The sequence below is a fragment of the Sebastes fasciatus genome, chromosome 19, assembly GCF_043250625.1.
Source record: "Sebastes fasciatus isolate fSebFas1 chromosome 19, fSebFas1.pri, whole genome shotgun sequence".
Lineage (NCBI taxonomy): Eukaryota > Metazoa > Chordata > Actinopteri > Perciformes > Sebastidae > Sebastes > Sebastes fasciatus.
Genome location: NC_133813.1, coordinates 25,721,356 through 25,747,828, shown reverse-complemented (window position 1 = coordinate 25,747,828; position 26,473 = coordinate 25,721,356). Strand labels below are relative to the sequence as shown.

The 26,473-nt window shown below is 42.7% G+C and overlaps 1 protein-coding gene and 1 long non-coding RNA gene across 4 annotated transcripts in view; one reads left to right on the top strand and one right to left on the bottom strand.

The window, feature by feature from the left end:
• The window catches only part of LOC141757355 (uncharacterized), a 29,518-nt gene extending 21,674 nt beyond the window's left edge, over positions 1–7,844 (top strand). Inside the window, exons 2-3 of the long non-coding RNA XR_012591627.1 lie at positions 2,075–2,167; positions 7,064–7,844. This is a non-coding gene — a long non-coding RNA (uncharacterized LOC141757355). The remainder of the gene's footprint in view (positions 1–2,074; positions 2,168–7,063) is intronic.
• zbtb7c (zinc finger and BTB domain containing 7C) lies at positions 805–25,992 on the bottom strand. Of its 3 annotated transcripts, none has more exons than XM_074617790.1 (4): positions 25,842–25,992; positions 4,816–5,566; positions 4,064–4,737; positions 805–2,692 (listed from the first exon to the last, which is right to left on the bottom strand). In XM_074617790.1, exons 2-4 carry the CDS (start codon positions 5,545–5,547, stop codon positions 2,083–2,085), a joined length of 2,016 nt encoding a protein of 671 aa, XP_074473891.1. In that variant the 5' UTR covers positions 5,548–5,566; positions 25,842–25,992; the 3' UTR covers positions 805–2,082. The 3 variants fall into 3 exon arrangements, with proteins under 3 accessions (XP_074473891.1, XP_074473892.1, XP_074473890.1); XM_074617791.1 differs by lacking the exon at positions 25,842–25,992 and adding an exon at positions 18,384–18,484; XM_074617789.1 differs by lacking the exon at positions 25,842–25,992 and adding an exon at positions 12,015–12,447.
• Between the last annotated feature and the right edge of the window lie 481 nt (positions 25,993–26,473).

Sequence of the window (26,473 nt, the reverse complement as noted above, 5' to 3'; positions counted from 1 at the left end):
TGATCCACGATCCAATATATCGATGCGAGTGAAAACATCGATACAAATCATCGTCTTTAAGATACGCCCTTATTCTGAAATTATTAACTGATAAAAAAAAAACATTTGCACAGAAATATGAGAAATGTGTCACTTTATAGTGAACAACAGGAGATCTATTTTTATTCTTTTTTATTAAAAAGAATAGATTGTTTTTCATTTAAATGTCTGGAAGAGCCCAATAATAAATTTGTCAAATCATATTTTAGATGTTTTTTGTGAGTTGATAAATAAATAAGAAATGTAAATGTAACCGATTGTGTTAAATGGGCCCATGATATTGTCTCATATCGACCGCAGGCCCCTGAATTAAATTGAATCGAATCAAAATTTTATAGAGGAAGACTTTGTGATATCAGCAAATATTGTTTTAAAAGAATCAATATAATATTGTATCATGATGAAACTTGTGGTTTACACCCCGATTAATGACTCTCAGATTGATGTGAGCCGCAACAAAATTTGTCCCAAGAAAATAAAGCAAATGGTAACCCCTAACCCTAAATATAATCTATTTTATCCTCTTGTCCGATTCCTCACTGGCAATGTATTCCCTCGCTCCTAACCCTAAACCATACCTAACCCAACTCTTAACCTGAAAACCAAATCTTCCCCTCGAGCAATGTGAGCGACCAAAATGTCCTCACTGAGGTCTAAATCTCAAATTGGTCCTCACAAAGATGGAACAATACATGCAAACATACACTCACACACACACACAACTTGGTAATTGTACGAAAATAACACTCCCAAAGAAAAGCAAAGTTCAACATTTAGTGTCTTTATAAAACAGATTTGCAAAATATAGCCAAGGCTCATTCATTTAAATATGCATAAATAGCAAGAAAATACTTTCCCATTTCAATTCAAATCATGTTTTAACTTCTTTATACACAAATCAGAGATGAACATTATATGAAAAAACGGGGGCTTAAGCCCTCTTGATTTGTTGCAGCAGAGAAAACACAAGCATACTGTATCTAGCTAAAGCGGCAGTTCGATTAGTCAGAAATATACATCCTCTGAAGACACATTAAAACAAAGTCGTATTCAAGTCTGTGAAATATCAAAGTACACATCTTTGGATGGATGCCTTTTTAAAGATCAATATATATATATAGTTTTTACATCATCAGCAACGCAACCGTAATTAACACCACCATGGCCAAAACGTTTGTGTCTATGTACAATAGTGCAGACGAGGAGCTTAAATCAGAACAAGGCAGTGAAAAGGATAATAACACATTATCAAATATCCTGATTTGTTAGACTTCAAGTGGCTTCCCTTTGTTTTGGAATATCATTAAATAACCACGTTAGGATGAAACATACGTACAGGACATGTGCCAGACTACGCCCTGCTGTAATAAACCATTTTAATGTTCGTTTTATTGAAAGCACTTAAACACAATAAAACTCGTGATTTTTATGGATGAAGGCTTATTTATTTAAATTTGATTTTATTAATTTATGTCTACTCCACTTCCCTTTTGTGAAATGTAATAATAACCTTTTTCTATAATACATTTTTGATTATTTTTGTACATGTAATCATTTGTTTTACATTCATCATAGTCACCAATTCAACATTTTAACAATTGCAATAGGTCCTGCTCTGATTTATAGATTTATAGTTTCTTTGCATATGAATACTTTTCAGTATAAAAGCCTCATCTTATCTTGACATCGTAGAATTATGTAGTTTTTGAATTAATAGTATTTTAGACAACCTTGTAGATAAATAATGCAAATGATATATATAACAGCATTCCGATATGTTTTCCTCATTAGCAGTGTCAAACTGATCGCCTCCTCTTTAAATGCTGTCAAAATATTTGTAAACAATTCTTCAACATGACATCTGTGAAATTGTTTTCCAAACAAAAAAAGTCTGTTTTACTAACCGCCACATCAGCAGGCTTCTCATTGATCTCACTTTCACTTTTTCAAAAGGTGCTTTAGCTTCCTGGAGCAGAACAGACACAGAGATTAAAGAGACTTTCTTTCTTGTCCTTTTTTGTTTTTTCTTCTACAGACCGCGGCTCATTTGGCCGGCTCAGGGATGGGTGGAGCACGCTCCAGTCTCATGGTCCAGGGGTCAGAGGTCGCAGCATAAAATGGAGAGTGGGTAAGCACTTCTTCTCCAGCCAGGGCGAAGGCAAACACTCCCCTCTGCCTCCCTGCTCCGGCCTTCTCCTCCTCCGCGACACGCTTCCCCTCCGCTCGCCGTTCCTCCCTGCCTGCGCCGTCCCCGCTCTTAAATCCCAGACCCCTGCTGCCGAGCATCTCCCCAAGTCCGTGACTCTTGACTCCCTGGTATGCGGGGCTTAACCCGTTCTCCTCAAACCGGTTGTTGGTGGCCGCAGCGGGGGGGCACAGGAAGTTGCCGGCGGGCGTGGACCGCCAAGCAGCTGGTTTGCGTCCCCGCCGAGGGCGGGAGATGCGGCAGCTCTGCCTCTTGATGTGTCGATGTAGGTGGTCGGACCGCGTGAAGCTCTTGTAGCAGTGCTCGCACTGGTACGGACGGACGCCCGTGTGGATGCGCAGGTGGTTCTTCAGGTCGTAGTTGTGGACAAACTTGGAGTTGCAGTGGAGGCAGATGTAGGGGCGCTCACCTGTGTGCTTCCTCATGTGGATCTTGAGTTTGTCTTGTCTGAGAAAAGAACAAAACCACAATGTGTTTTATTCAGCGTGTTGTGGGTGGAAAGGTTAACGCATAAATTACAACACTGCATTTCTTTGTACTTTTACTAGCTTGTTTAGTTGAAGTGAGTTTAAAAGCCACTAAAGATGATTTAACAGTAAAGTTCTGCTCTCAAAATACCGGTGGAAAGTATGCCAAAGCAGGAGGATGTTGGTGATCATTAATGCAAAGAAACCAGCGGAGGGGGCTTTCCACTTTAAGCTCTTTGATTTAGTGAAAACAGATTAACCTCAGTCAAAAGAGCATGGGGGTACTTTTCCGTTAACCCAGCTGTTTTACATAACCTGGTGCTTTGAAGTCAAAACGCACAGGAACAGGAAGATGATCTCTGTGTGACGTATTAATATGAGACACTTATAGTGATAGTCTCCCAATTTGATACTATCACGATACTTAGGTGCCAATTCAATATGTATTGCGATTCGATATTATGATTTATTGAGTTTTTTGTTAACTTCTTTTAACACTAGATCATGGGAAAAAATTTAATCATACACTTCTAGGGACTTTTAGTTAGGAAAATATCTAAATGAATGCAGTCAAAATGTTTGATTTTCAGCATGTATGTAGTCACAGATGTTTATTTCCATATATGTATTTTATATATACAGTTCCCTTTGTTGACATCTTATTTTGAAAACCGGACGTAGTCACACGTGTCTACTTCCTCTAACTTCTCTAAGTCCGTCGCTAGCTCTCCCGTCAGCTCCGTTCTCTTTATCCATCCATGGTCAGCTCCATCGGGGCCGTTTGAATGTATTTAACATAAATGTCAGTATATGGGTGCTCTACGGTTGTAGCGTCGGCCCATTTGACCACGGAGACGAGAGCGACGGTTGGCTTGACCGCACGCTACTGCAATTTAACGTTTCCTGTCCGTGACAGAGTTAGCATGCAGCTTTAGCCGTCTAGCTCTGCTTTTCCTGCAATGTGTGAAACCCAAAGTGTTTCCATCCTTTACTGGATGTGTAGTGTTTACCCAGCTGGATTTAACATGTGAGAGTGGAGGTCGTATCCACGCTGACCCTCTGACGTTTTCTGCTTTGTCATTTCGGCTGGCTACTGTTTTTTGGTGACAGATACAGAACGAATATGACATCACGTTCCTCAGACTACAACAATAAGGGCGTTAACTTCCTTCTACCTCCGCATAAAGTCAAATGAAGCAAATATATCGATTCTGGCATCAAAAAATTTATTTCAGAATTGTAAAAAATAAAATAAAATTGCGATACATAGGTGAATCGATTTTTTTGTCCTCCCACCCCTAACTTATAGTGAAGTAATGATGATGTGATAAAGAAGTTCTGCCTCACATACCTGGTGAATCGTACTTCACAGATAGTGCACATGTACGGTTTCTCCCCCGTATGCGTCCTCATGTGTCGCGGCAGTTTCCCAGCTCCTTGGATGACCTTGTTGCAGATCGGACACTGCTGCGACGCTTTGGGCTTCATCTTCCTCTCCTCCTCCAGCTGCCAGGGAGGGAACAGTGCCCCCAGGTGGGATGCGGAGCTCAGGAAGCTCAGGTACGACCGAAAGTCGGCTTCGTCCTTTATCGGACCCAGAGCGTGACCTTCTGACGGCGCCGACCCAGCGTTCATGTTGCCGCCCAGGCCCGAGCTGACAAACTCCTTCAGGAAGTTGCCGTGGAGCAGACTGAGCGGGATCTCCTCTTTCATCTCCTCCTTTATGATCTCTCTTTTCACAGCTAGATCCAGGGGCCTGGAGGCCTCGAGCGGCGTAGAGGTGGGGAAGGCGTGGGGCAGCCGGGTTTGCGGCGAGGCTCCTGCGTGGGGATGCTGGTGGTGGCTGGGGTCCAGGAGCTGCTTGGGGAAGGCTGGGAACTCTGCGGCCCACATGGAGGGGTAGAAGCCTGGGAGGAGAGGAGAGAAGTTGGCCCTCCTGTCCAGTGTTGACATCCGGGGGTAGAGACCCTCCTGGAGGAGAGACTCGATGGAGAAATCCTTCAGAGCCCGACTCTCCATACTCTCCTGCAACACAAGACGGCATCATCAGCTTCTTGAACTTCAGAAAATACGAGACTAGTAGTAGAAATAACGAAACACTACCTGTTTTCCTCTCATGGCGTCCGGAGACTGTGACTGTGACGACCCTCTGTGCAGGTCAAACTGCTGGTGGTACGTGGAGGTGCTGGGAGGCGGTGAGTCCTCCGTCCCCGGAGGCGTCTGCTCCCCCCTGCTCTCCGACGACTGCAGCGACCTCTCGCTGACGTTGTCCTCCTCGTCCTCCTGCTCGTCCTTCCTTGACCCCTCATCCTCCTCTTCGTCCTCCTCCTCTTCCTCCTCCTCGTCCTCCTCTGCATCCTCCTCTTCTTCTTCTCCCTCCTCCGCTCTCCCTCCTCCTCCTCCTCCTCCACCACCACCACCTTCACCCCCGCTGTCCATGATCTCCAGGCAAACGTTGATGATGCAGGGAATCTCCAGCATCTGGGCCGCGTTCAGGATCTCTTTGACGTTGGACGCCGTCACGGTCAGAGTGGAGGTGTAGGCGAACTCCAGGATGGCCGTGAGAGGCTCCGGAGCCACAAAGTCGATTTCGTACACGGCCGCCATGTGATGGTGGTCCCCGCCGTCAGCGGTAGCGACCGTGAAGAGCTTCTTGAAGTACTGGCTGCAGGCGGCCAGAACGGAGCGGTGGGTACGGTACTCTTGGTCGCGGACGATGAGGATGACATCGCAGAGCAGACCTTCACGACGCTGCTCATTGAGGCTGCAGAGGACGTCACTGCTGTGGTTCGGGAAGGGGATCCCGATCAGATCCTCTTCTCTGTGATGAACCATTCTCCTCCCTGTTGCTTATCTAGATCGAGGGAAATAACAATGAACTGTTTAGTGACACTTAAATAAGAAGGTCAAACTGAAAAATACACACATTTTGCTCCCAAAACTTCCATTTATCCACACACTTTATTTATTTTTTTACTTATAGTCTTGTCTTTAGTGTCGTGCCTCTCATGTAATGCCATAAACCCCTGGTAATCTTTCAAAAGCCTGCAAGGTCATTTTACACTTAGAACAGTTTTGAAGCTATTTTGAGAATCCTTAGAGACTTTTTAATCCGTCAATACTCAGCCCGCCACACAATAAAACATTTTTAACACATTTCCAGACTTGTGACTCTATTTCCTAATCCCCCCCCCCCCAAAAAAACCAACAACATTTGGTACAACACACAAACGAAGTATGACGGTGCTATTATGAAAGAAGTAAAATAACATTAATATAGATATTCAAATGTTATTATTGGGTTTTCAAACATTTACACATTGTAAATTATACAGTATGTCAACATCTGTAGCACTACCACCCCACACCCCTGGGAGACTGGTCAACACAAAAAATAAATAAATGAATAATAATAATAATAATTATTATTATAGTAACGAATATTGTAAAGAATATACATTTAAAAAAGGGAAAGAGAAAAATAAATAGTTAAAATAGAATTAATATAGATGATACTTGACAATAAAACTTTAAAATATTGGTTCATGTTGTAAATTGTTTTCCTCAGGTCTCTTGTAAAAGAGACTTTGACCTCAATGAGACTTCCTGAATAAATAAATCTTAATTAACAAATAGAGATGATATCACAAGGGTATCGTCTTGGTTTGGATTACAAACAATTTAGGAAAGGATTCAAATAAAATAGTTGTCGTACAGCTGATTTTTGTTCCGCATGGACAGATGAGACTGAGAAATCTGAAAACACCTGGAGAATGTTATACAGCGATTCATTTGAACATAGTCGGTTTCTCGCTCCCTCTGCAAACAATGTCGGCATTGTAAACATTTTAGTTTTCACGGCGATGAAGCGACACTTGATTTTGCAGCAGGGATCGGTGATGAGGGGACGTTTAAGCAAATAATGAAATTATCCTAAAACATTGATTAAAAGAGTGCGACAGGAGGGCACGCAGCTTCCATTCATTACAGTAGATGAAGGATTTTCAGAAATATTTGAATAGATGGAGGCTCTAAACCGAAGCTGATATTGTTAACAACAATGAGTGACAGTCTCGCTTTATTAAAGTATACTGTAGGCATGCTTGTTTGTGTGCCATCTGTGCAGCGAAGGCAACAAGTGGTAAATACAGCATGTCTCATCACATCGGGTAATATTTATTCTTGAATGTGCGATCACGATTTCTTGTAGGAGCGTTGTTGTGTGAGTTAGGGAAGCCCATCATCTTGATAAGACATTAGTTGACTTCTCTTGCAGTAATATTGTTTTCTGTTTGTGATGATGAGAGTTTCTGTGATAATGTGTCCATCCCTCTCTGTCTGCCTCCGCCAGATATGAGCAAGAAGCAAGCCGATACCTTCGCCCCGAACAATGCAGTGTAATTGGGATGTGGTGAGAAGTGAAGACAAAAGAGGTCAGATTGCACTCTAGATACTGTATCCTGTCAAAATGCTTACTTGTGCAGTCTATCCTCTACACACTTTTGATTTACAGCACGCTGACTACAGTAGGAGCGTGATGTTTACGAAGCGCGCACGAGGCTCTGTCCACTTTTCTTTAAAACCATCACTCCACAGAGTTCCTACCTGTTGATTCACTGCGCTGTTGCTTACAGTCACGGTGATAAAACTTCCTCTGGCACGGCGCTCATTCATTCACATCTATGAATAGAGCTTAAACTTAGCCGTCCACACTTGGTGGTCAGTGGAGGCATGTGTAGATAAATACTTTGAAGCGGGGCCCCGCTCACCACAGCTGCATTGTTGACTGGCTCTAAAAGGGCTGAAGCCACACACACACACACACACACACACACACACACACACACACACACACTGAGCATCTTGCTTTTGTGCTGCGAGGGGATCACACCAGAGAGGAAAAAAAAAATAAAAAATCTCAGAAAATCCCTTAGTTCACCTGCAGGTATACAACTTGGATACCAATCTTACATGTAGTTTATTCTTGTCGATCTTGTTGCTAGGTAACTGTTGCTATGTTCATGCCATTGACAGTGTGGTCATAATTAAAATGTCTACAGAGGGGGTGGTGGTATAGGATATAGGCCCACAGACAGAACTACCTCGAACTACCCCGATGGGAACAAAAGAGCGACAGAGGAAGTTGTCAGCTGATTAAAATTATATATTTTAAATTCTATCTGTATTAAATTTCATACAGTGTAGTCGTGCAAATCCTGTGCTTTAGACTCAGGTAACTTCTGTCACTGATTCAGATTAATGTGCGCCTATAAAGACATATCTATTATACTTCACGCCATGCGTCCATAAAAGCAATAGCCTGGGTAGAAGGTGAGAGAATCACCAGAGAGAGACTAAGGGAGAGATCAGATGGCCCTAAAAGTTCCCTAACAGGTTGCACAAACACCAGCGGAGGGGCCCCTCCCTGTAACAGCCTGCCAAGGCAAACAATAGTGCAGAGCTTGGAACAACAGTGAGTGGATAAGAGGGAGAGAGAGAGAGAGAGAGAGAGAAAGAGAGTTTGACTGGGAGGGCTCGGCGAACCCACTGTCATTCGTTTTGCTCCTGACCCATCCCACCCACTCCTGGAACTATGAGACACGTGTTGCTGTTGCTGTTTGTTCGCCTGGTGCCCCGGCGAGCACCACTCCCCTCCCGTTCCCACTGTTTGCCTGCCACCAGCTAGCACTAGCTCTTAGCGGCCGGCCCCTAATTACAATGTGGAGAGGATCTAAGGAGGATGTGCCACATAGACAGGGAGGGGAGGAGGGCACCGCGTTCCCACCGCAAGGTCCTGGAGCGACATTTCATCAGCCCTTCAACAGCCTTAACCCTTTACACCCCCCCCCCACACCCTCCCACCACCCTCCACCCATCAGGGCAGCCAGGGTGTGGACGCCTTGTGAAAGGACTCTGATAATTACTGTTTAAGTCATTTGGCTCTTTACTCTTCCAGTAAAGTCATGGAAGGAAACTTTTTCTTCATTGATTAAAAAGTCAATTTTTGAATAAGTAATAGGGCTGTCAAAGTTAACGCGATAATAACGCGTCAACTCAAACTTGTTTTAACGCCACTAATTTCTTTAACGCATTAACGCAACTTGCGATTTTTTAGGTTGTAGCGGGCTCAGTTTTAATATCATGTCATAACCATGTCACACTAGCATGTTGGGAAGGAGGATCAATAACGCTCCAAACTTACACAAAATTTGGTGAGTGGGTTTGCAGCACCTGTGAGGGACAATATTTGTCATTGTTTTGTGTTGTTAATTTATTTCCAATAATAAATATATACATACATGTTGATAGGAGTATTAAATAATTAACAAATCTCCCTTTAAGGTACATTTTGAAGAGATAAAAATATGTTTGATTAATTTGCGGTTAATCATTTGAATCGATTGGCAGCCCCAATAAATAGTGAAAGTCATGTTTTGTTGCTGTAGCTACCTATTTCCGTTTAGCATCACTGAATGAATTTACTTATTTCAGTTCCATGTGTGAAAACTATTCATACGGAGCTCAGTATCAGCTCAATTATTAAACTGACCTCTAATGGACGGTCTGTCTGTCTCTGTTTCCGCCCGCCTGTACCGGCCACGTCTCCTCTCATGCCTCACTTAGTCACCAACACTTTCAACTCAGCACTCCCACCCCAAATTATGTGTCACCTCCATTCAGTGTCGTCTTTCTCCCGAGAACTTCATCTGCTTTCCCGGGCTCTGACCACCACAACCACCTCTTCTTCTTAATCATTCTCCTCTTCCTCCTCTCCTCCTCCTCCTCCTCCTCTCCCCATCCCTGTATCATCATTATGCCCAGAGTCGAGCGGCTAACTTGTCCCCAGCCCTGACCGCTCAGGCCACAAATCAGCAGCTAATGTCCATCTCAACCCTTGTCACGGGCAGACACTCATTTGGCCTGTAAGCTACAACACCCAAAGCCTAGTTTATCCCTGTCAGGCCCGGCGCATCCACCTGACCCACATGCTAAATCACCAGCAGCCAAAGTTTACCCCTGTCACCAACTGCCCATAGCAAACACCTGCTAAACAACTGTCACACACGGACAATTGCACAGCCAATCATTTACAGTATTGACAGCCAAAATCCACCGCCCTTATTAGGAGAAGACATTCATTTGACCTACTGTGTGAGCGAGTCCATTATCACCAGTAACACACCAGTGCACCTGTTTCACCAGGAGACACCTCCCTTGGTTGGAGTTTTAAATGACAATTGTCTGGAGCCTATAGGCCGCATAGGGTTTTTAAATTCTCCTAAATCTTAATTGCTGTCAACTCGAGCAGGCGAACAGTATATAATGCCAGTTACACAAAATGTTTTTATCTTTACAATAATGATGAAATGTCAGGGGCCTAATTTGAGCATTTAACCGCACAAGTTTTGCTTAAAAGTTGCTTGAAACTTATTTGCGGGAAGTTTACACAGAGTTTGGTGCACATTTATCCCACAATTAAACAAATGTTGTTGAAGACTGTGCTGTCATTTCACATTATTAATGTAAGTGCAGACTGACTTATATTATTTAGCATTTTTGGTAGAAAAATCAGCCTGCAAGTTCAACACATTTCCTAAAATTTTGCACATTAACTTCACTTTAAATAACAGAGATTTATGTTAATGTTTTCAACAGGTATACCAATAATTTCATTATTAGATATTCAGCAAATAATCAGCAATTTATTCCTTTAATTGCAACTTAGTTTGAATTTATTAGATGTGCGATAGAAATATTTGAAGAAAACACTGAGTCTGGTCTTAAGAGATCTGGAGGCCAATTTAGGTCGCTCGGCTCCTTAAAGAGCCCGTTTGCACTAAGTGTCATCTCTGGAGCCTTCAGGGGGGCCCACAGCTACACACCATTATCTCTCTCACCCCCCAAAGTAAACAAAAGTTTTCGGGTTCGCTGCTGAATATCGGGTTAAGTGATTAAGATTGTTGCTTCTAGATTATTTGCCACCTAACGGACAGGTTTTATTTTTCTTCTACATCACCTTATGTTTCTCTGCGTCTTTGTTTGACCCCCCCAAATGAACAGAAGAACTCCAGAATAGTACAATATAAAATGAAAAATATTTTTTTTTGAAGGAGGGATATTATTGCAGTTTTATAATTAAGCCTTGGTCAAAACGTATCCTTTGTTTCTATTTTTCTAATATTCAAAAATGAGTCCATGAATTACAATAACGTGTTGAAAATGATAAAAAAAAAAAAAGGTTTGTGAACAAAAGTGAAAAAGCGTTTATTACACACTGGCAGGTGCAGGTTAAAAACTGACTGCAGCTAATGAGATATAATCAGAGTTACAATGTGTGATTAAAGCAAACCTGTAATTGGTATGACATTGATCTCTAATGAATTTCCTGTCACAGTTTGTGAGCCTGTTGAGTAGGTGTTTAAACTGCAGGGTAAGTGATTTAATAAATGTTCCTGTATCTGACACACATGAAGTATACCTTTTTATTTTACATTTTATACGCAGATGAATTGCCTGCATTTCATTTTGTTTCTGTAATTTTTAACAGTTGTTTTAATTCAGCAAGCACAAACAAATCTTAATACGTGAACGACAAACAACTGGTAAACAATTTTAAACTGTGATACTAGTCGTGACGTTTTGTAACTACATGAGGTAAGAGGTCTATAAGCTGGCTGACAACAAGCCTGTTGTAAACAGTAATTTACAGCTCAGCCTCAAATCCATAACATGTTTTTATTTTGTCCCCACTCACAAACATCCCCTTTTATCTTTATGAATTACCTGAGTGTTTATTTTGGATTTAAAGGAGAATGTCGTATAGATATGGAATATCTAAAAAAAAAAAGTGCAATGTGTAATTACCGTTGGAGACAAAACACATACTTAAGTCCACTTAAACTACTATGTTTGACATTTCCAAGACGTGCTGTGATGCTATAAACGCTCGGCGCTATTTCCAGAATCTTTACGGCACAATATTTACACTACAGCCTAAATAATTACACGAGTCATTAAGTGACTTTATTGACCTGTTTGCACCTCGTCAGGCCTTTATGATGTAGAGCGGAGAGGCTACAGCACTCGTATAAACACTCTTTAAAGACACGTGTGCTCACTGTAACACAAGTGCGAGCTTGTTCACACGCATACGCACTCAGAAACAATGTGACAAATTATTACGGACACAGACACACACACCCATGTGCACACTCCACGAAAAACTCTGGCTTCCACATAAATTCACACATGTCTTGATACGTTTCCCCGGCATTCCTCAGCTTTCGGCACCCATCACCTACCGTGCGCCTTCAGTTTCTCGATTCGCCTCACGTGTCTTTGTATTTCCAGACTACTAAGAGGCTCTGTTGCTCCTCGCTTGACCTCTCAGCATTGCCCTTTTTTAATTGAAACACAGCTGCCTTTCTCTTTGCCAGTCTGTCAATCAGTCAGCCCGGGCAGTCAGTCCATTCACAAGCTCCCCACACCGGCCACGGATGCCCATTCACAAAAAACACATAAAAAAACACCCGAGGAGGAATATCCAATGAAGAGAAGCAAAAAAAAAGCAGCGCACACAGAGGAGAGCAGAGTGTGATTCTTGGGTCTGTCTGTGTAGCAGAGTGGCTAGTGTGGAGTTAAGAGCCAGGCTCACTGTTGTGTGTGGCTCATGTAGGACGAGCGAGAGAGTGAGAGGAAGGGAGGGAGGGCAGCAGCACACTGCGCTGTGCGGAGATGTCGCACCACTAGTTTTTATAGCAGGGTGGGTAGCTGGAAGATAATAATACCCCATCCTCCTCCACAACACAAGTTTAAGCGCACTGTGTAATAAGCCCATGGCGCAGACACCCTCTGATTTAGGTCAGACAAAATGAATTTTTAGTTGTGTTAGAGTGGATTTTTTTTTGGTATAAAGGGACCGGGGCGAAGAAACTCGAAAGGGGTTGTTTGGGGAGACGGAGGGAGGGTAAAAAAAAAAGGAAAAGAGAAAGAGAGAGAAAAGTTGGAGAACTATTTTGTGCACCTCTCTTGGTTAGTCTCAAGCTGAGATGATGAGATGGACTAAAAGTAGTCACGCAGAAGCAGCTGCGACTTAAAGCCAGTTAGTTTCAGTTTTACACCTGTTTAAAATGGACTCCTGCTGTTCTCTCTTAAAGAAAAGTGAATCCTATACTAACATTTAACAAGCTCTTTGAGACCTTCAGACAACGTGGGGATTAAAGACAGACAACGAGGTGCTCGTACGGGCAAGTGTAGCCCCCATAAATGCTCTGTCACAACAGACTAATTACTGAAAACACATTAACACACTTTGGCGGGAGGCACCCTGCATTCAGAGCCCTATAAAACTGGCTGATTCAGTCAAAAAGGAAATATTACTTAAAAGCAGACAACATCTGAGACAGAATTGAACCACAAAAGGCTGAAAAATACCACAAGCGACCGCCTGTGTGCAGACCTATTTTCCTTTTTGTTGAAACGTTTCAAAAACCAGGTTGAAGAGAGCAGAAGGCCAACGTTTGGATTCCTGTTTTGAGTCAGAAAGCCGCCCGAAGCGGGGTAACAGTTGGTGAGCGCACCACCACCACCTCTATCTGGAGGAGGTGGAGGAAGTTTTATGCAGAAAGGTGTAGAACTTCAGTGTCGAAGGAGGAAGCCTGTTTAGCGGGTGTTTGAGGAGATATTCAACATAAAGAAAATGTATAAAGAGCTGTAACAAGTTCATGGCAACAAAAACCTAAAGGCACTTCCTCAGGGTGTGTGTTTATGACACAGCAAGAAACAGAGAAATAGTGTTTCCTTTTCTTTCGCAGACAGGCCAAATGTTATGACATAGCACATTCACAAGATCTGAAACAGCCATTGGGCTTTTTCCTGTATGACATAGTTAAACCACGCCTTTGTAATATTTATTCATTTCTCTCAATTAAGTTTGGTTACAGCAGAAAGGCATCACTGCCTGGGTGATAATATATTTAAATGAACAGTGTGTGGGATCTGGCGGTATCTAGCGATGAGGTTGAAATTGCAAGCGTGTAGAAGAGCTACGGTGACTGATGGGAAAACGTGAATGGCCCTCTCTAGAGCCAGTTGTTGTCAGAGTTAACGTAGGTCATTTGGAGCAGAGCCAGTGCGTAGAGTGCTTGTGTATGTGGGAAGTGAGTGGTGAAGCGAGAGAGAGCGGCAGCGGCGGCGGGAGCGAGTAACGTTATCGGCTCCAGCCCAAGCCGCTCTGGGATGCTGTAGAAACATGGTGGTGCAATATGGCGGTGCAACACAGTGGTGCAATATGGCGGACTCTGTGAAGAGGACCCGCTCCCTATGTAGATATACACGGCTCATTCTAAGCTAACGAAAACACGATTCATATTTTCAGGTGATTATACACTAAAGAAAACAAAGTTCTTAATATTATATTCCATCTCTGCCAATAGATTTCCCCTAGTTATTACACACTGGTCCCTTTTAAAGAGGACTGCATTTTGTCTGACAGACCTAAAAACGAAACTGTGGTGCAGATAATAAATCTAAATTTAATAAAAGAACGAATCCCAGCAGTTTCTCTCATTCATAAAGGTAGAATATGCAGTGAGCCATTGTTATCATAGTGGTTACTGGACCTTCAAATCTGCTAAAATATGTCCAACCATCCATAAATCATAACCGACAATCAGACCGTGAAAGCAGTCAAATTGTGTCGAGTTAACCTCCACAAACAAGTAGACATCAGAGTGTACATCAGACTGCTATGCCCACTTCCCTTTGGGGAAAACATGGACTAAAGCAAACCGCAGCCCATGCCCTGGTGGTTTACACTGTTTTGTACAGGGGTGAGAGCTGAGGCCAGCTCACATTGGCATCTAGTATATATAAACAGGGTTAGCCACTAACTGCTAGCAGGCCAGCCAGACGGCCAGAAAAACAACATTTGCCATCTTATAAGATCGGCTATCTATTCTAAACGCGCCGCTGCCGTCATAGCAGCACACTCTAAGTGGTACCTGTGTGGACTGCTTTGTTCTGAACTCTGTACAACTGCAGGCTGTTGTACTGCAAACTGCCGTGATAGACACAAACCAGTTGGTGCAGACATGCGTACATGTGTAAAACACACTGATTTGCTCTGCAGCTCATTGGGAGGTGTAAATTCATACGCGTTTCGGCCTTATTACAATGCGTACACAGTATAGCATGGCTAAAAGGCAGATTTACACCGTGGTTATGAATGCAACAGTTTTATATACTGTAATACAAGCATAAAATCAGTTATTATATTGTCTAATGAGAAAGAAAAATGATCAGTTCTGTGTTTTATATTTCTTTATTACACGGCTCTGTTGAATACTCGATTCCAATTGGTCAATCCCGGCGGTCTGTTATTTCTTTATAACATACTTTTGCTATGTATAACAGACCGTTATATTTACAATAACAAGCTCTGATGTCGGACTCTGGCAGACCATTTTTGCGTCAAATTAATGACGCAAAAATCATCAAATCATCAAATGAACGTACAGCTAGCGGGTCATTGTTGTGAAATAAAACCACTTCAGGGCGATGCAAGCTTCGCGGGTCGGGGTCCACCACATCGCCCTGTCGGGGTTTTATTTCACAACAATGATCGGCTCGCTGTACATTATCTCTTACATAATCATCAGGCTAAATATTATTTACTTTCCCCCCCACCGTCCTTCGCGAGTGTCAACGCTGTTACACACAGCGTTACACACTAGCAGCGTTTAATTCGTACTTCAACATATTTTTTTGAACTGTTGTTTTTATCATGAATACTTTTGCTAAAAAAAGCAACATTATTTTTTTCCTGGAACGAAGTTGATTTTCTGAGTGTTCACATTGTGGATAAAGGTATCAACCAATCACGTTGTGCAGAACGGGTTGAGTTGCGCCGATATTTATGAAATAACAACACAAAGGCTCCAAATAAAGCAAACTTTATTACTCCTTTCAACCTTGACAAAGGCAGCGCAGACCAGATCCACTCCTTCCTTTCTTACCTATCACAATAAAAGCCCTAGACATATAATATTTGCATGTGAGTATTTTGCGTTTTCATGTTGTTTATTATACCCCCGCGACAACGTAGTATATAGCGTATATAGCGCTCCGCGTGTACTTTCCGGAGCAGAACTCGGAAACTATTAAATCTAGGAACTTCAAATTTGGTATGATGGTTGGCAGTGTGGTCTAGTTGTGCCTTTTGGGGGTTAGAAGTCCAGGGTGACCAAATCTTTTGAAATTTTTGCCAAAAAAAATATTTTTTTTCCACTTCAATTTCATTTCCGGAGTAGAACTCGTTCCATTAGTTCCAAAAGGGCAAAGCCTTTGGCCCTACTTGAGTAGGGGTCAAGCAGTGAGCGGGGGGGTATGTGAGCCATGCTCACTTTTGCCTTGTTTGTCACACCCCCGATGTGTAAAGGCCTGTGGGATATACCAACACGTGGTGAGTCTTCGCTTCAGTCTGAGTCAGGCCGAGGGACAATAGTTGAAAATTGTCTTTTCGGCTAACACTGGCACATTTACAGTGATGTTAATCAATGTGCATTGTCCCTGAGAATAAAAAAAGACAGTGACAAAACACAAGGACTCAAGGGGGGCTGAGCGAGAGTCATCTGCTTTGTCTGTCTGGCGTCTCAACATACCTGTTTACTGCCACCTGCTGCACCCAGCAGGATTCACGTACCAGGGCACCAGATTGGCACTTTGGAGGGGGGGATGGGGTGTGAAGCATCATTACATGAAGTTGATATCATGGAGACTTTGATGCTGTACAATATCACAAACACTGTGACATCTCTCAGAAGACTAAGAATGCAGACTGTATTGTAGCAGCAATACAGCCACATACCATGGAACACAAATTTGTCACTTTGTTCCTTGAACCTTAAAACCTACTAGCCCTGAATACTGATCACTTAATGCTGTTAATATTATCGGTCATAGAAGATTTTTAACAAAAAAGGTTTTCCCTTCACTACTTATAGGGATGCACCGATACCACTTTTTTTCAGACTAAGTACAAGTACTTATATTTGGGTACTCGCCGATACCAAGTACCGATACGAGTACTTCTCTGTGCCAAAAGACCCTTGTTAACAGCCAGCTGGAGGGTGTGAGCGACACACGGCAGGCTGGGGAGTCCTGCATACGAGGCGGTGCGCCGTGACTGGCTCTAGGTCGGCTTGGAAAGGCTCGGGGCGAAGGTGGCTCGCGGCCGCAGCTTTACAGCGCTCCCCGCCTGTACCTCGCCGCACCGTGACGGTGTTCCCTGCTCCCGGTGCGACTGTCGACCGGGGCGGACTGTCCTCAGTGCGCCCCAACCGCGTAGTGCCGCGACCCACGTGAAAGGCGCCAGAGGTCTGTGACGTTGTCGGCAACCCACCCGACCCGTCTTGAAACACGGACTTAGGAGTCTAACGCACGCGCGAGTCAGAGGGTGCAAGCAAAACCCAGTGGCGCAATGAATGTGAGGGCCGGCGTGCCGGCTGAGGTGGGATCCCGGCCCAGCGGAGTCGGGCGCCCCACCGGCCCGTTTCGCTTGTACCGTTGGGAGGTGGAGACTGAGGACCCGAAAGATGGTGACGAGAGGTTAATGTCGCGCTGCTGTAAAGTTGTATCGGAGCCGTTTTGCGAGTATGAGTACGAGTACGAGTACGAGTACGAGTACATGAGCACAGTATCGGACAGGATAGTGCATCCCTAACTGCTTACTCTAAGAAGGGGGGAAGCAATAATTGTATAATTTGGGGAGAATGGACGCTTTCCTCCCCAAAAAGAACGACAGCATCAGTTGTTTCGTTTCCCCAAAATGATGTTTACACTCAAGTGACAAAGCCCCGTAGTGGCCGTAATAATTATGACTCTAGTCTGTCTGGTGACTTGTTATAGAGCGACAAAGTCTGCGTCCGTAGGAGGTTAGGCTACTCTATCAACTAAACAAAATAAATCACCATGAGATCTTTCCTAAGCAATAAGGCTGAACAGCTGTCTGACACTATTTGAAAAAGAGTCTGATGGCGTCAGATGAAAACCAATAAAAAAACAGGTGGGGATAACATACGTAACTATTCCATTAAATGATCAGGGTGCACTCAACCACTAAAGACAGCTTAATTGCCATTTAGTCGCTGCCCGGAAATCGGTGCAACAAGAACATGCACAATATGCTGCCAGAACGGCCAGTTCCTGTTCACGTACGCTTCACAGGTTCACTATTTACCGAGAGGTAGACTATTAAATTAGCAAAATAATCAAACGCCGACAGACTTAGCCGATCGCCGATGGCAAAAAAAAAGCGTGTAAAAGGAGTTGAGGGAAATACTTCTCAGACCTTCCCTGGATTAATAACTGTAGAGACAGACAAGCACAACCAGCCCGACTTGTGCCCTTTACCCTAGTGTGTCGGAGCCCAGGTGTGGCCTGGTGTGGGAGAGAAGCAGGAAAGGGAGGCAATCATCCCCCGAACAGTCCAGAGATAGAGCATCGCAGCAGCCTCCGCAGGTCTACACCCCCCTGTCTCCAGTCCAAGGACGGAGACACACAGGCGCGATGTTGCTTTAAACACAAAAGGGAGGCAGGCGTGTGTGAAAACCTACCGTACGCTCGCTCAATCACAGAGACACGCACCCATCAGTCAGGTCATTAGAGCTCACCTTGGAGCATGCCATTCGGGTGAGCGAGGTGAGGGCGTTTCCTCTCTGCTGACCTGTCTGTCTCTGCTTTAACTTTCTCTTGTTTTGTCTTTTTCAAACATCCTAATCGGCATCGGAAGCTTTGCCAGAAGGGGAGGTAAAGTACACAAGCTGCATATTTAGAGGCAGAGAAGGAGTTACAGTGTTTCACAGGTGGCTGTAGTTTCATTGTATGAACTCGCTGCTGTGTGAGAGGATAACTTGAATGTCTGTGACAGACAAAATAGAAGTATTCTTTGTGTTGTATATATGAAAATGCATTCTGGATCGGAAACTGCAAACAAAAACGTACAAGGAGTCAAATCTCCTCAACCACCGCTTTTTACTTTGCTGCTTCTGAATGTATTTCAGTGTTGTGTTGCGTTCATTTGATTTGCTTGGTGTGAATATTTGTGTGTGTGTGTGTGTTTGGGAGGGTCGTGGGGTGAATGAGGACAACTCCTTATGGTGATAACGAGAAGGAGGCCAGCCTTGGCGGGACAGCCTCTGTCTGCCCTCAGGTAGTGTGTGTGTGTGTGCATGTTTGTGTGTGTGTGCGCATGTGTGTGTCAGCAGGAGAGCCCTCGGGCACTCTGGCACCTCCTAATTAAAACCAGTCAGGCTGCAGGGCAGGGGAGACAGATGCCTGTCATGACACACACACACACACACACACACACACACACACACACACACACACACATGCACATGCACAAGGTTGGCGGACCACATTCAACCACATGCACACTCACAAATACACATGTGATGCGTAGGTCAGCTATTTTTGGACTCATCCCACCCACTCAGGTATCACACAGGTAACTAATCTGTGTCTGACCTAAAAGAGAAAGTGGTGAAATCAACAGCAGGTCATGTTAATAATAAGGCCGCTAATAATCCAGGACAAAGAAAATGTTGTTAGCTGCGAGTGAATCCATTCCTTATTTTCAGTGGTTAGCCCTTAGGTTAAAAACAAATTTGGCTAATTTGGGTTAAAAAAAATCAGTCAATGAACTTTCTTTAGTTTTTCACCTGCTGGAGTATGACCAACTATAGTTCACCAGTGACACAAGCGCGCCTCACACTCCCTCACATGCAGTCGTGACCCGTTGTAGCCTCCAGATTGACACATCTCTCTTCCTCCCCGGCACAGAATGAGACATAATTGTGCTGAATGTCTGTTACCTGCCGAGTCTGTCACATTTTATCTCTGTTCCCCCATGTACGGCCCAGAGCTGCAGGCGACCACATATAGTACTTAGCAGGCTAACTGCTGTTTGTCTGGGGTGGGTGGGTGGATCAAGGCATGCTGCTCTCCTTTCTCTCCCAGTGATTAGATAGCATAAGCAGGCCAGCTAGCCTAACCCACACACTCATGTCTCTAAAAACTGCCATCCAGCCCCGCTTTCTCTCTCGCTGCCTCTCACACACAGGTGGGTGGACCCACTTATTCAACCCAGATCTTTCTTTTAGACATTATGAAATCGTGCTCTTTTTTTCCCCCCTCCCTTTCTTCTTTTCTTCATCCAACTCCCTGATGTTTCCTGCAGATCTGTTCTAGTAAAGCACAGCTTTAATTTCTCTAATTTACTAGACGATAATTTTGCCTGATTGCCGAGCTGAGAAATGTGTCTCTTTGCACTTGTCACTCGGCTGAGGTTTGGTGGGTTGCCAGTGGTTACAAGAGGCCTATTTTCTATTATCTAGGTAACATTCAGGAAACACCCACAATTTCTATGTAAAACGCTTCATTGCACAAGCACAATACAAACTGTGGCCGCACACTGACATTTCAGACTTTGAAATGTATGACAAATAAATATTTCTCTGACGACTTTTACCCCTGAATACAAAAACCCACTACAAGAGACATTTTCCACTGTGATTTAGTAAAGATAATGCTAATATAAGTGCTATAGTGTTACAAGGAATTAATTGAATAAAAGGTTAAATGGAAAGTTTAAAGTAATTCATGAACTCTCAGCAGCTGCTGGTGTGTTGCAATTAAGATTTTAAATTAAAAATATTAGATCTGTCAAAGTCAACGCGATAAAAAGGCGTTTTAATGACACTAATTTTGCCACTAAAAACGCAACTTGCGATTTTTAGGTTGTAGCGGGCTGAGTTTCAAAGCTAGAGTGAAAATATTGTCATTATATGAAACTAGAAAAACCTAAAGAATCCATTGGTACCAACCATGTCATACCAGCTTGTCGCCAAGGAGGTTAAATAACGCTCCAAACTTACGCTTAATTTTGGCAAGGAAAAACTGTCATGGCTATTTTCAAAGGGGTCCCTTGACCTCTGACCTCAAGATCAGTGAATGTAAATAGGTTCTATGGGTACCCACGAGTCTCCCCTTTACAGACATGCCCACTTTATGATAATCACATGCAGTTTGGGGCAAGTCATAGTCAAGTCAGCACACTGACACACTGACAGCTGTTGTTGCCTGTTGGGCTGCAGTTTGCCATGTTATGATTTGAGCATATTGTTTTATGCTAAATGCAGTACCTGTGAGGGTTTCTGGATCAATATCTGCCATTGTTTTGTGTTGTTAGTTGATTTCCAATAATAAATATATACATACATCTGCATAAAGCAGCATATTTGCCCACTCTCATGTTGATAAGAGTATTAAATACTTGACAAATCTCCCTTTTAAGGTTCATTTTGAGCAGATCAAAAATGTGATTAAATTGCGATTAACTATTTCGATTGATTGACAGCCCCTAAAAAATCTACCTCAAAACTAATGTTATATACAGATGCAAATAAGTCATACTCGCAGGGATTTGTATACCAATCAATAATAATATAAACACATTTCTAATATTACAAAAGGCCAGCTCCAGTTTAGAGCTGCAACAATTAATCGATTAGTTGTCAACTATTAAATTAATCGCCCACTATTTTGATAATCGATTAATCGGTTTGAGTAATTTTTGTTAAGAAAAAAGTAAAAATTCTCAGATTCCAGCTTCTTAAATGTGAATATTTTCTGGTTTCTTTCCTCCTCTACGACAGATAACTGAATATCTTTGAGATGTGGATAAAACAAGACATTTGTGGATGTCATCTTAGGCTTTGGAAAAACACTGACCAACATTTTTCATGATGTCATGACATTTAATACACCAAACAACTAATCAATTAATTGAGAAAAATAATCAACTGATTAATCGACAATTAAAATAATTGTTAGTTGCAGCCCTACTGTAGTTTCTCATAACTGCTAAAGAGTTCATTTGGGGCTCCCAGGTGACGTAGCTGTTAAAGTATGTGAATGTTATCGGCCACTTTATTAAATAAAAAATACTAAAACGTGATAAAAAGCAGCAGCAGGAACAGAGGGAGGGAAAAAAAGCGGAGAATGGTGGAAATGGAGAAATTGCAAACGGAAAGAAAGAATATTGCTTGAAAAGCAGAGAGGCTGCGATCGAGCCGACCTCTGGGAGTGCGAGTGCCTGCCTCTCTGGCTGCTTTGTCGTTTGAGCCAGGCAGGCGATGTGTTTCGTGAGGAACGCAAAAGTACACAAATCCCACAGAAGGAGCTTTTTTGGCAGGGCTCGGGCCTCCCACCCACGGCAGCCTCTTCAAGCCTCCTCCCATCCTCTATTCATCTGTGAGGGGCGGCTTACTCACCCAGCCCAACTCCACACACACACACACACACACAACAACAAAACCTGGACCTCGATCCTACGGAGGAGGGCCGACACGCACACACAAACAGCTACTCGGCCGTTGTATACATACAAACTCACACGTGTGCATTAACCTAAACTTTAGCAGGGTGTTTGAGGGGAGCCGACTGGATGTTTTTGGCATAGATAAGATTGTGTCTTGGATTGATTAACACTGATTTAAGACAACTATGACAAGTTGACATCTGTGTCATAGGAGGTTAAATCAGATTGTGAATCCCGTGTAAATGCTGTTACATGGGCATGCCCACACGCTGTCAGGTGGATAGAAGGCGTGTGGACTCATTCACTCTGTCAGCCTCATAATGACCACATTGTTTCGTTTTGCAATTATGAAGCTAAACGTCCTCATTCGCTCAACACATTCATCCAAGGCTGTTAAGTTGCTCAATCATATACTTTTGCGCTTTCACACATGTTTACACACACTATAGGACGGTGGTTACCAACCTGCGGTACGGGCCTCCCTTAGGGGGGCGCCAAAGATTTGTGTGAAAGGTTGTGCCAGGATTTGTCTGCTCTGAGGTTGTCAAAATACGATTTGCTCATGTACAACTAAAATCATAATAATAACACTTACTGGATAATTTATACAACAGTCTGTATATGAAACGAAAAATATATGTTATTTTGCTACCTAGTAGCAAAATCTAACGAAATATTCTGATTCAATCCATATTTGTTGGCGTTTAGCCTTTCAAAAACAACATTTCCCTGCGGTCAAAAAGCTATTTCCTCTCCACAACAAAGGGAGGCATGCACCTGTATTAACGTAGCGGTCTATCAGCAATCTAACAGCACCATAAATTACATGTATTTAACCACAATAACAGAAACATCTATTATAGTAAATGAATTAAGTTATGTTATGTATCTGCATTTACTTGGCAAATCCATCAAGGAGTCATCACTTTTATCATTGTTGACGAAAACGATGAGTTCTATACATTACAAAAAGTCGATTTAAAAGAAAAGAGTTGCTCATTTAATACACTGAATCACTTTGTTCAAATTAAGGATTTTGTTCGAGGATTTGTAAAAAAGTTTTAGGGTGATGACGCCGGCGGGGCTCAGCTTTTCTTAGATACAAGTAAAAGGCTTCAAGGAAAATAGGTTGGGAACAACTGCTGTAGGATGCATTTTTGTTAAAATTCAAGTCCAGTTCCTTTATATCAAATATTTGCTTATCATATACAGTATATCCAACCCTACAAAATTATGTTCCCATACAACTAAACCGCATTCTCAATTACCTTTCAAGGGAAATGTATTTTCTCTCGGAATACGGTCACAATTTTTAGCACATGGTTAACGTTGTAAATTGAAACAAAACAAAACAAAAACGCAGCAAAACTCTTTGTTATGTTTAGGCAACGTAACTAATTGGTTAGGTTTAGGCAGTGTAACTACTTGGTTACAGTAGGTTTAGTAAAAAATCATGGTTTGGCTTAAAATGACGACATTGAAACTATACAACCCAACGCAACAAAAGTACTTGGTTAGATTGAGGTACTTGGTTAAGATTAGTAAAAAAACATTGTTTGGCTTAAAATAAGTATGTTTGTATTTGTAATGCGTCAAAAACAAAACAAAATCTACGACAAAATATATTTTTCCCTCGAGGCGTAATTCACAATGCAGTTTCATAGCATGGGAACGTGATTTTTTTTAGGAGACAGGGCTGTTATACTATAGTTGAGATTGTACAAACATGAATGAAATGTGCCTCAGGTAATGTTTGTACAACGACCCAATGTAACAAAAGACCTGCGAGATTCAGGTTCAATTGAGTTAATCCTGTAGAGTGATAGAGGCATGTGGGTGTGTGACTAGAGTAGGTGGTAGTGTCTACTAGACTTTATCCTCATCTAACCGCCACTGTGACAGGAAGAGAGCTCTATAGGTTTCTGCTTGTGTTTGTTTTTTTCATTGGTGATGAAGGCTGATAAAGGAGTTCAAGCTGAAGCTTGTCTGTTCTATACATGCTCCTTTAGAGTAAGGTTTTTATTTTTAAAAGGAAAGTTTTCATTCAGTTTTGCCTATACATTAGCCTATATACTGTATGAATTATCCACCACTTTAGCCTGTATGAACAACCTGTCAATAGGGGTGTAAGAAAATATTGATTCACTTGAGTAATGCAATATTATATTTTGTGATACTGTATTGATTCTCAAAAACACTATTGATTTTTAATGCTATAGTTTACATGCAAAGATGAGTGGCAGCCAGTTGCTCAGTCATTTTGTGTAGTGTTTAAACCCCCAGCTGCTAGATAGCAATGTTGTATTCTATATTCTGACTCTTCCACGCCAACGTAAACTGAGACAGAGGAGTACAGTAAGGGCGCAAAAGTCATTTTATTTTTACTCCGATTATTTTATGCATATGGTGGTCTTTTACAGTTTTACTAAAATTAGATAAAAAAACTCGCAATATATCACCTTGCTTACAGTATCGCAATAATCGCGATATAATGAATCGTAACCCGTTTCATGATACGTACTATATCGCCAGATTCTTGCCAATACACGGCCCTACTTGTCACCAATGTGGTTCACCTGCTTAGAAGAATACCTGTGACCTGTCTTTAGACCACAACTGGGAACTGAAATGATTTGTTAATAACTACAATTAGTTTACATACAAGTTTGAATGTGTAGTCATTGCCAGTTTCTTTGATATTAACCACTAAAGCCCCAAGGCAGTGCCATTCTCACTAACAGCAAAATGTATTCTGATAAGTCTACTAACCATGGAACTATGCAATACCTATATCTGATAGATCAGCCAGTATGGTACATTGTCACCCTTTAATGATACTCTTAAAGGTTACCAGTCACTTGTGTTATTTGATGAGGGGGGTCACAGACAGGAAGAGTGAAATAATCTTTGAATGTCACACATCTGCCCCCACATGTGGCGCACAGTGAAGCTGAATCAGAAGTGAAAAATTGATCACTAACTGATTATGAATTTCTCATCTGAGAACGAAAGCGAATTTCAAGATAGATTCCCGGAGGACGGATGTCGTCCCGTTTGTCAGATAGTTTATCACCGCCGTGTCGATTTAAGAGATGTAACATGTATTACATTTAATCTCAGGCAGCCTCTTGATGACAGAATCGTGAGGACGGTGAGGAAAAAAAATGTCATATAGAGATCTAAATCATGCCCAATAAATCATGTAGTTATACGAGCTGCTGCTGTAATAACAAGTAACAGTAAAAAAAAATGATATCAGTCTTTCAATCTGTTCCAGCTTTGTCATGCTTTCACTTGCTTCCTCCTCAGTGTCTGGCTGAAGGGGGAGGCTTTCATTGTGAGCACATCTGCTGCAAGACACGCACACACACACACACACACACACACACACACACACACACACACACACACACACACACACACACACACACACACAGGAACGTTTCTGTACAGCATTGAGAAGAGCTGGACATGCTTTTTTCTTTACTGTATGTCCTATTATAAAAAAGTTTGAGACGTGGAGCGATTTGCACCTTCAAATGGGAACACAGGGGAACCTGATTCTACAAAAGGTCAGCCATCCTTTAATCTGATTCTGGTGCTCAGCGGGAAGCCGACAGCTCTCGCATGCTTTGAAATTTCGCCACAACACAGAAAATATGAACCTCTCATTATGACTTTTTTAAAGATATGCGAAATAGTAGTACAACGAAGAAAAGCGTGAAAGAGACAGTAAGATGTTACTGACCTTTTTAAGAAGAGGAGTTTTGATTTCAGTTCCTCTCCAGCGCACTCTGTCAGGAAACTCAACACTGTCTCGGCACTGGCAGACTTGTGAAAGTGAGAGCAGGCGAGATAGAGACTCAAATTTGCTCTGAAGGTGTGTCGGTGATTTGGAGGAGTGAAAAGGTACCGTTCCACGAAACGGTTATCTAAGAAACACAACAAAACAAAAAACTGCTACACCCACCAGCCTCAGCCAACACCCCTCCCTCCCCCTAAACCAAAAGTATTTGGCAGCGTTCCCTACAAGTCCACCTGTGCTTAGGGGAGGGGAGTGACACGCACTCAAGCTCACTGGGCCAAGCCTAAAAACCTGCTTGCGAGCTTGGACTGGGTGGTATAGTTATGGCTGGGAGCAGAGCCTTGGTGCTGGGGGGTGGAGGGTTGACAGACTTGCTGGTAGGCCTGAGCAGGGCCTGAAGATCTGGAGCCAGAGATGAGAGCTGGGGCAAAGGCCAAGCCAGGAGCAAGAGCTGAAAGCACTGGTAATAAAACAGTCAAACTGAGGCTGATGTGCAGCTGAGATTTCAAACAGGGTAGAGGAAGAAACTGGGGAAGAGGTTGTTGCAGCATAATGCAGGGTTGAACCAGTGGGTG

Coding starts and splice junctions, on each gene's coding strand:
- zbtb7c (XM_074617790.1), bottom strand. CDS start 5,547: ATGGTTCATCACAGAGAAGAGGATCTGATCGGGATCCCCTTCCCGAAC. Junction 4,738..4,815: donor ACGCCATGAGAGGAAAACAG/GTAGTGTTTCGT, acceptor CTTGTGTTGCAG/GAGAGTATGGAGAGTCGGGC. Junction 2,693..4,063: donor TGTGAAGTACGATTCACCAG/GTATGTGAGGCA, acceptor TTCTTTTCTCAG/ACAAGACAAACTCAAGATCC.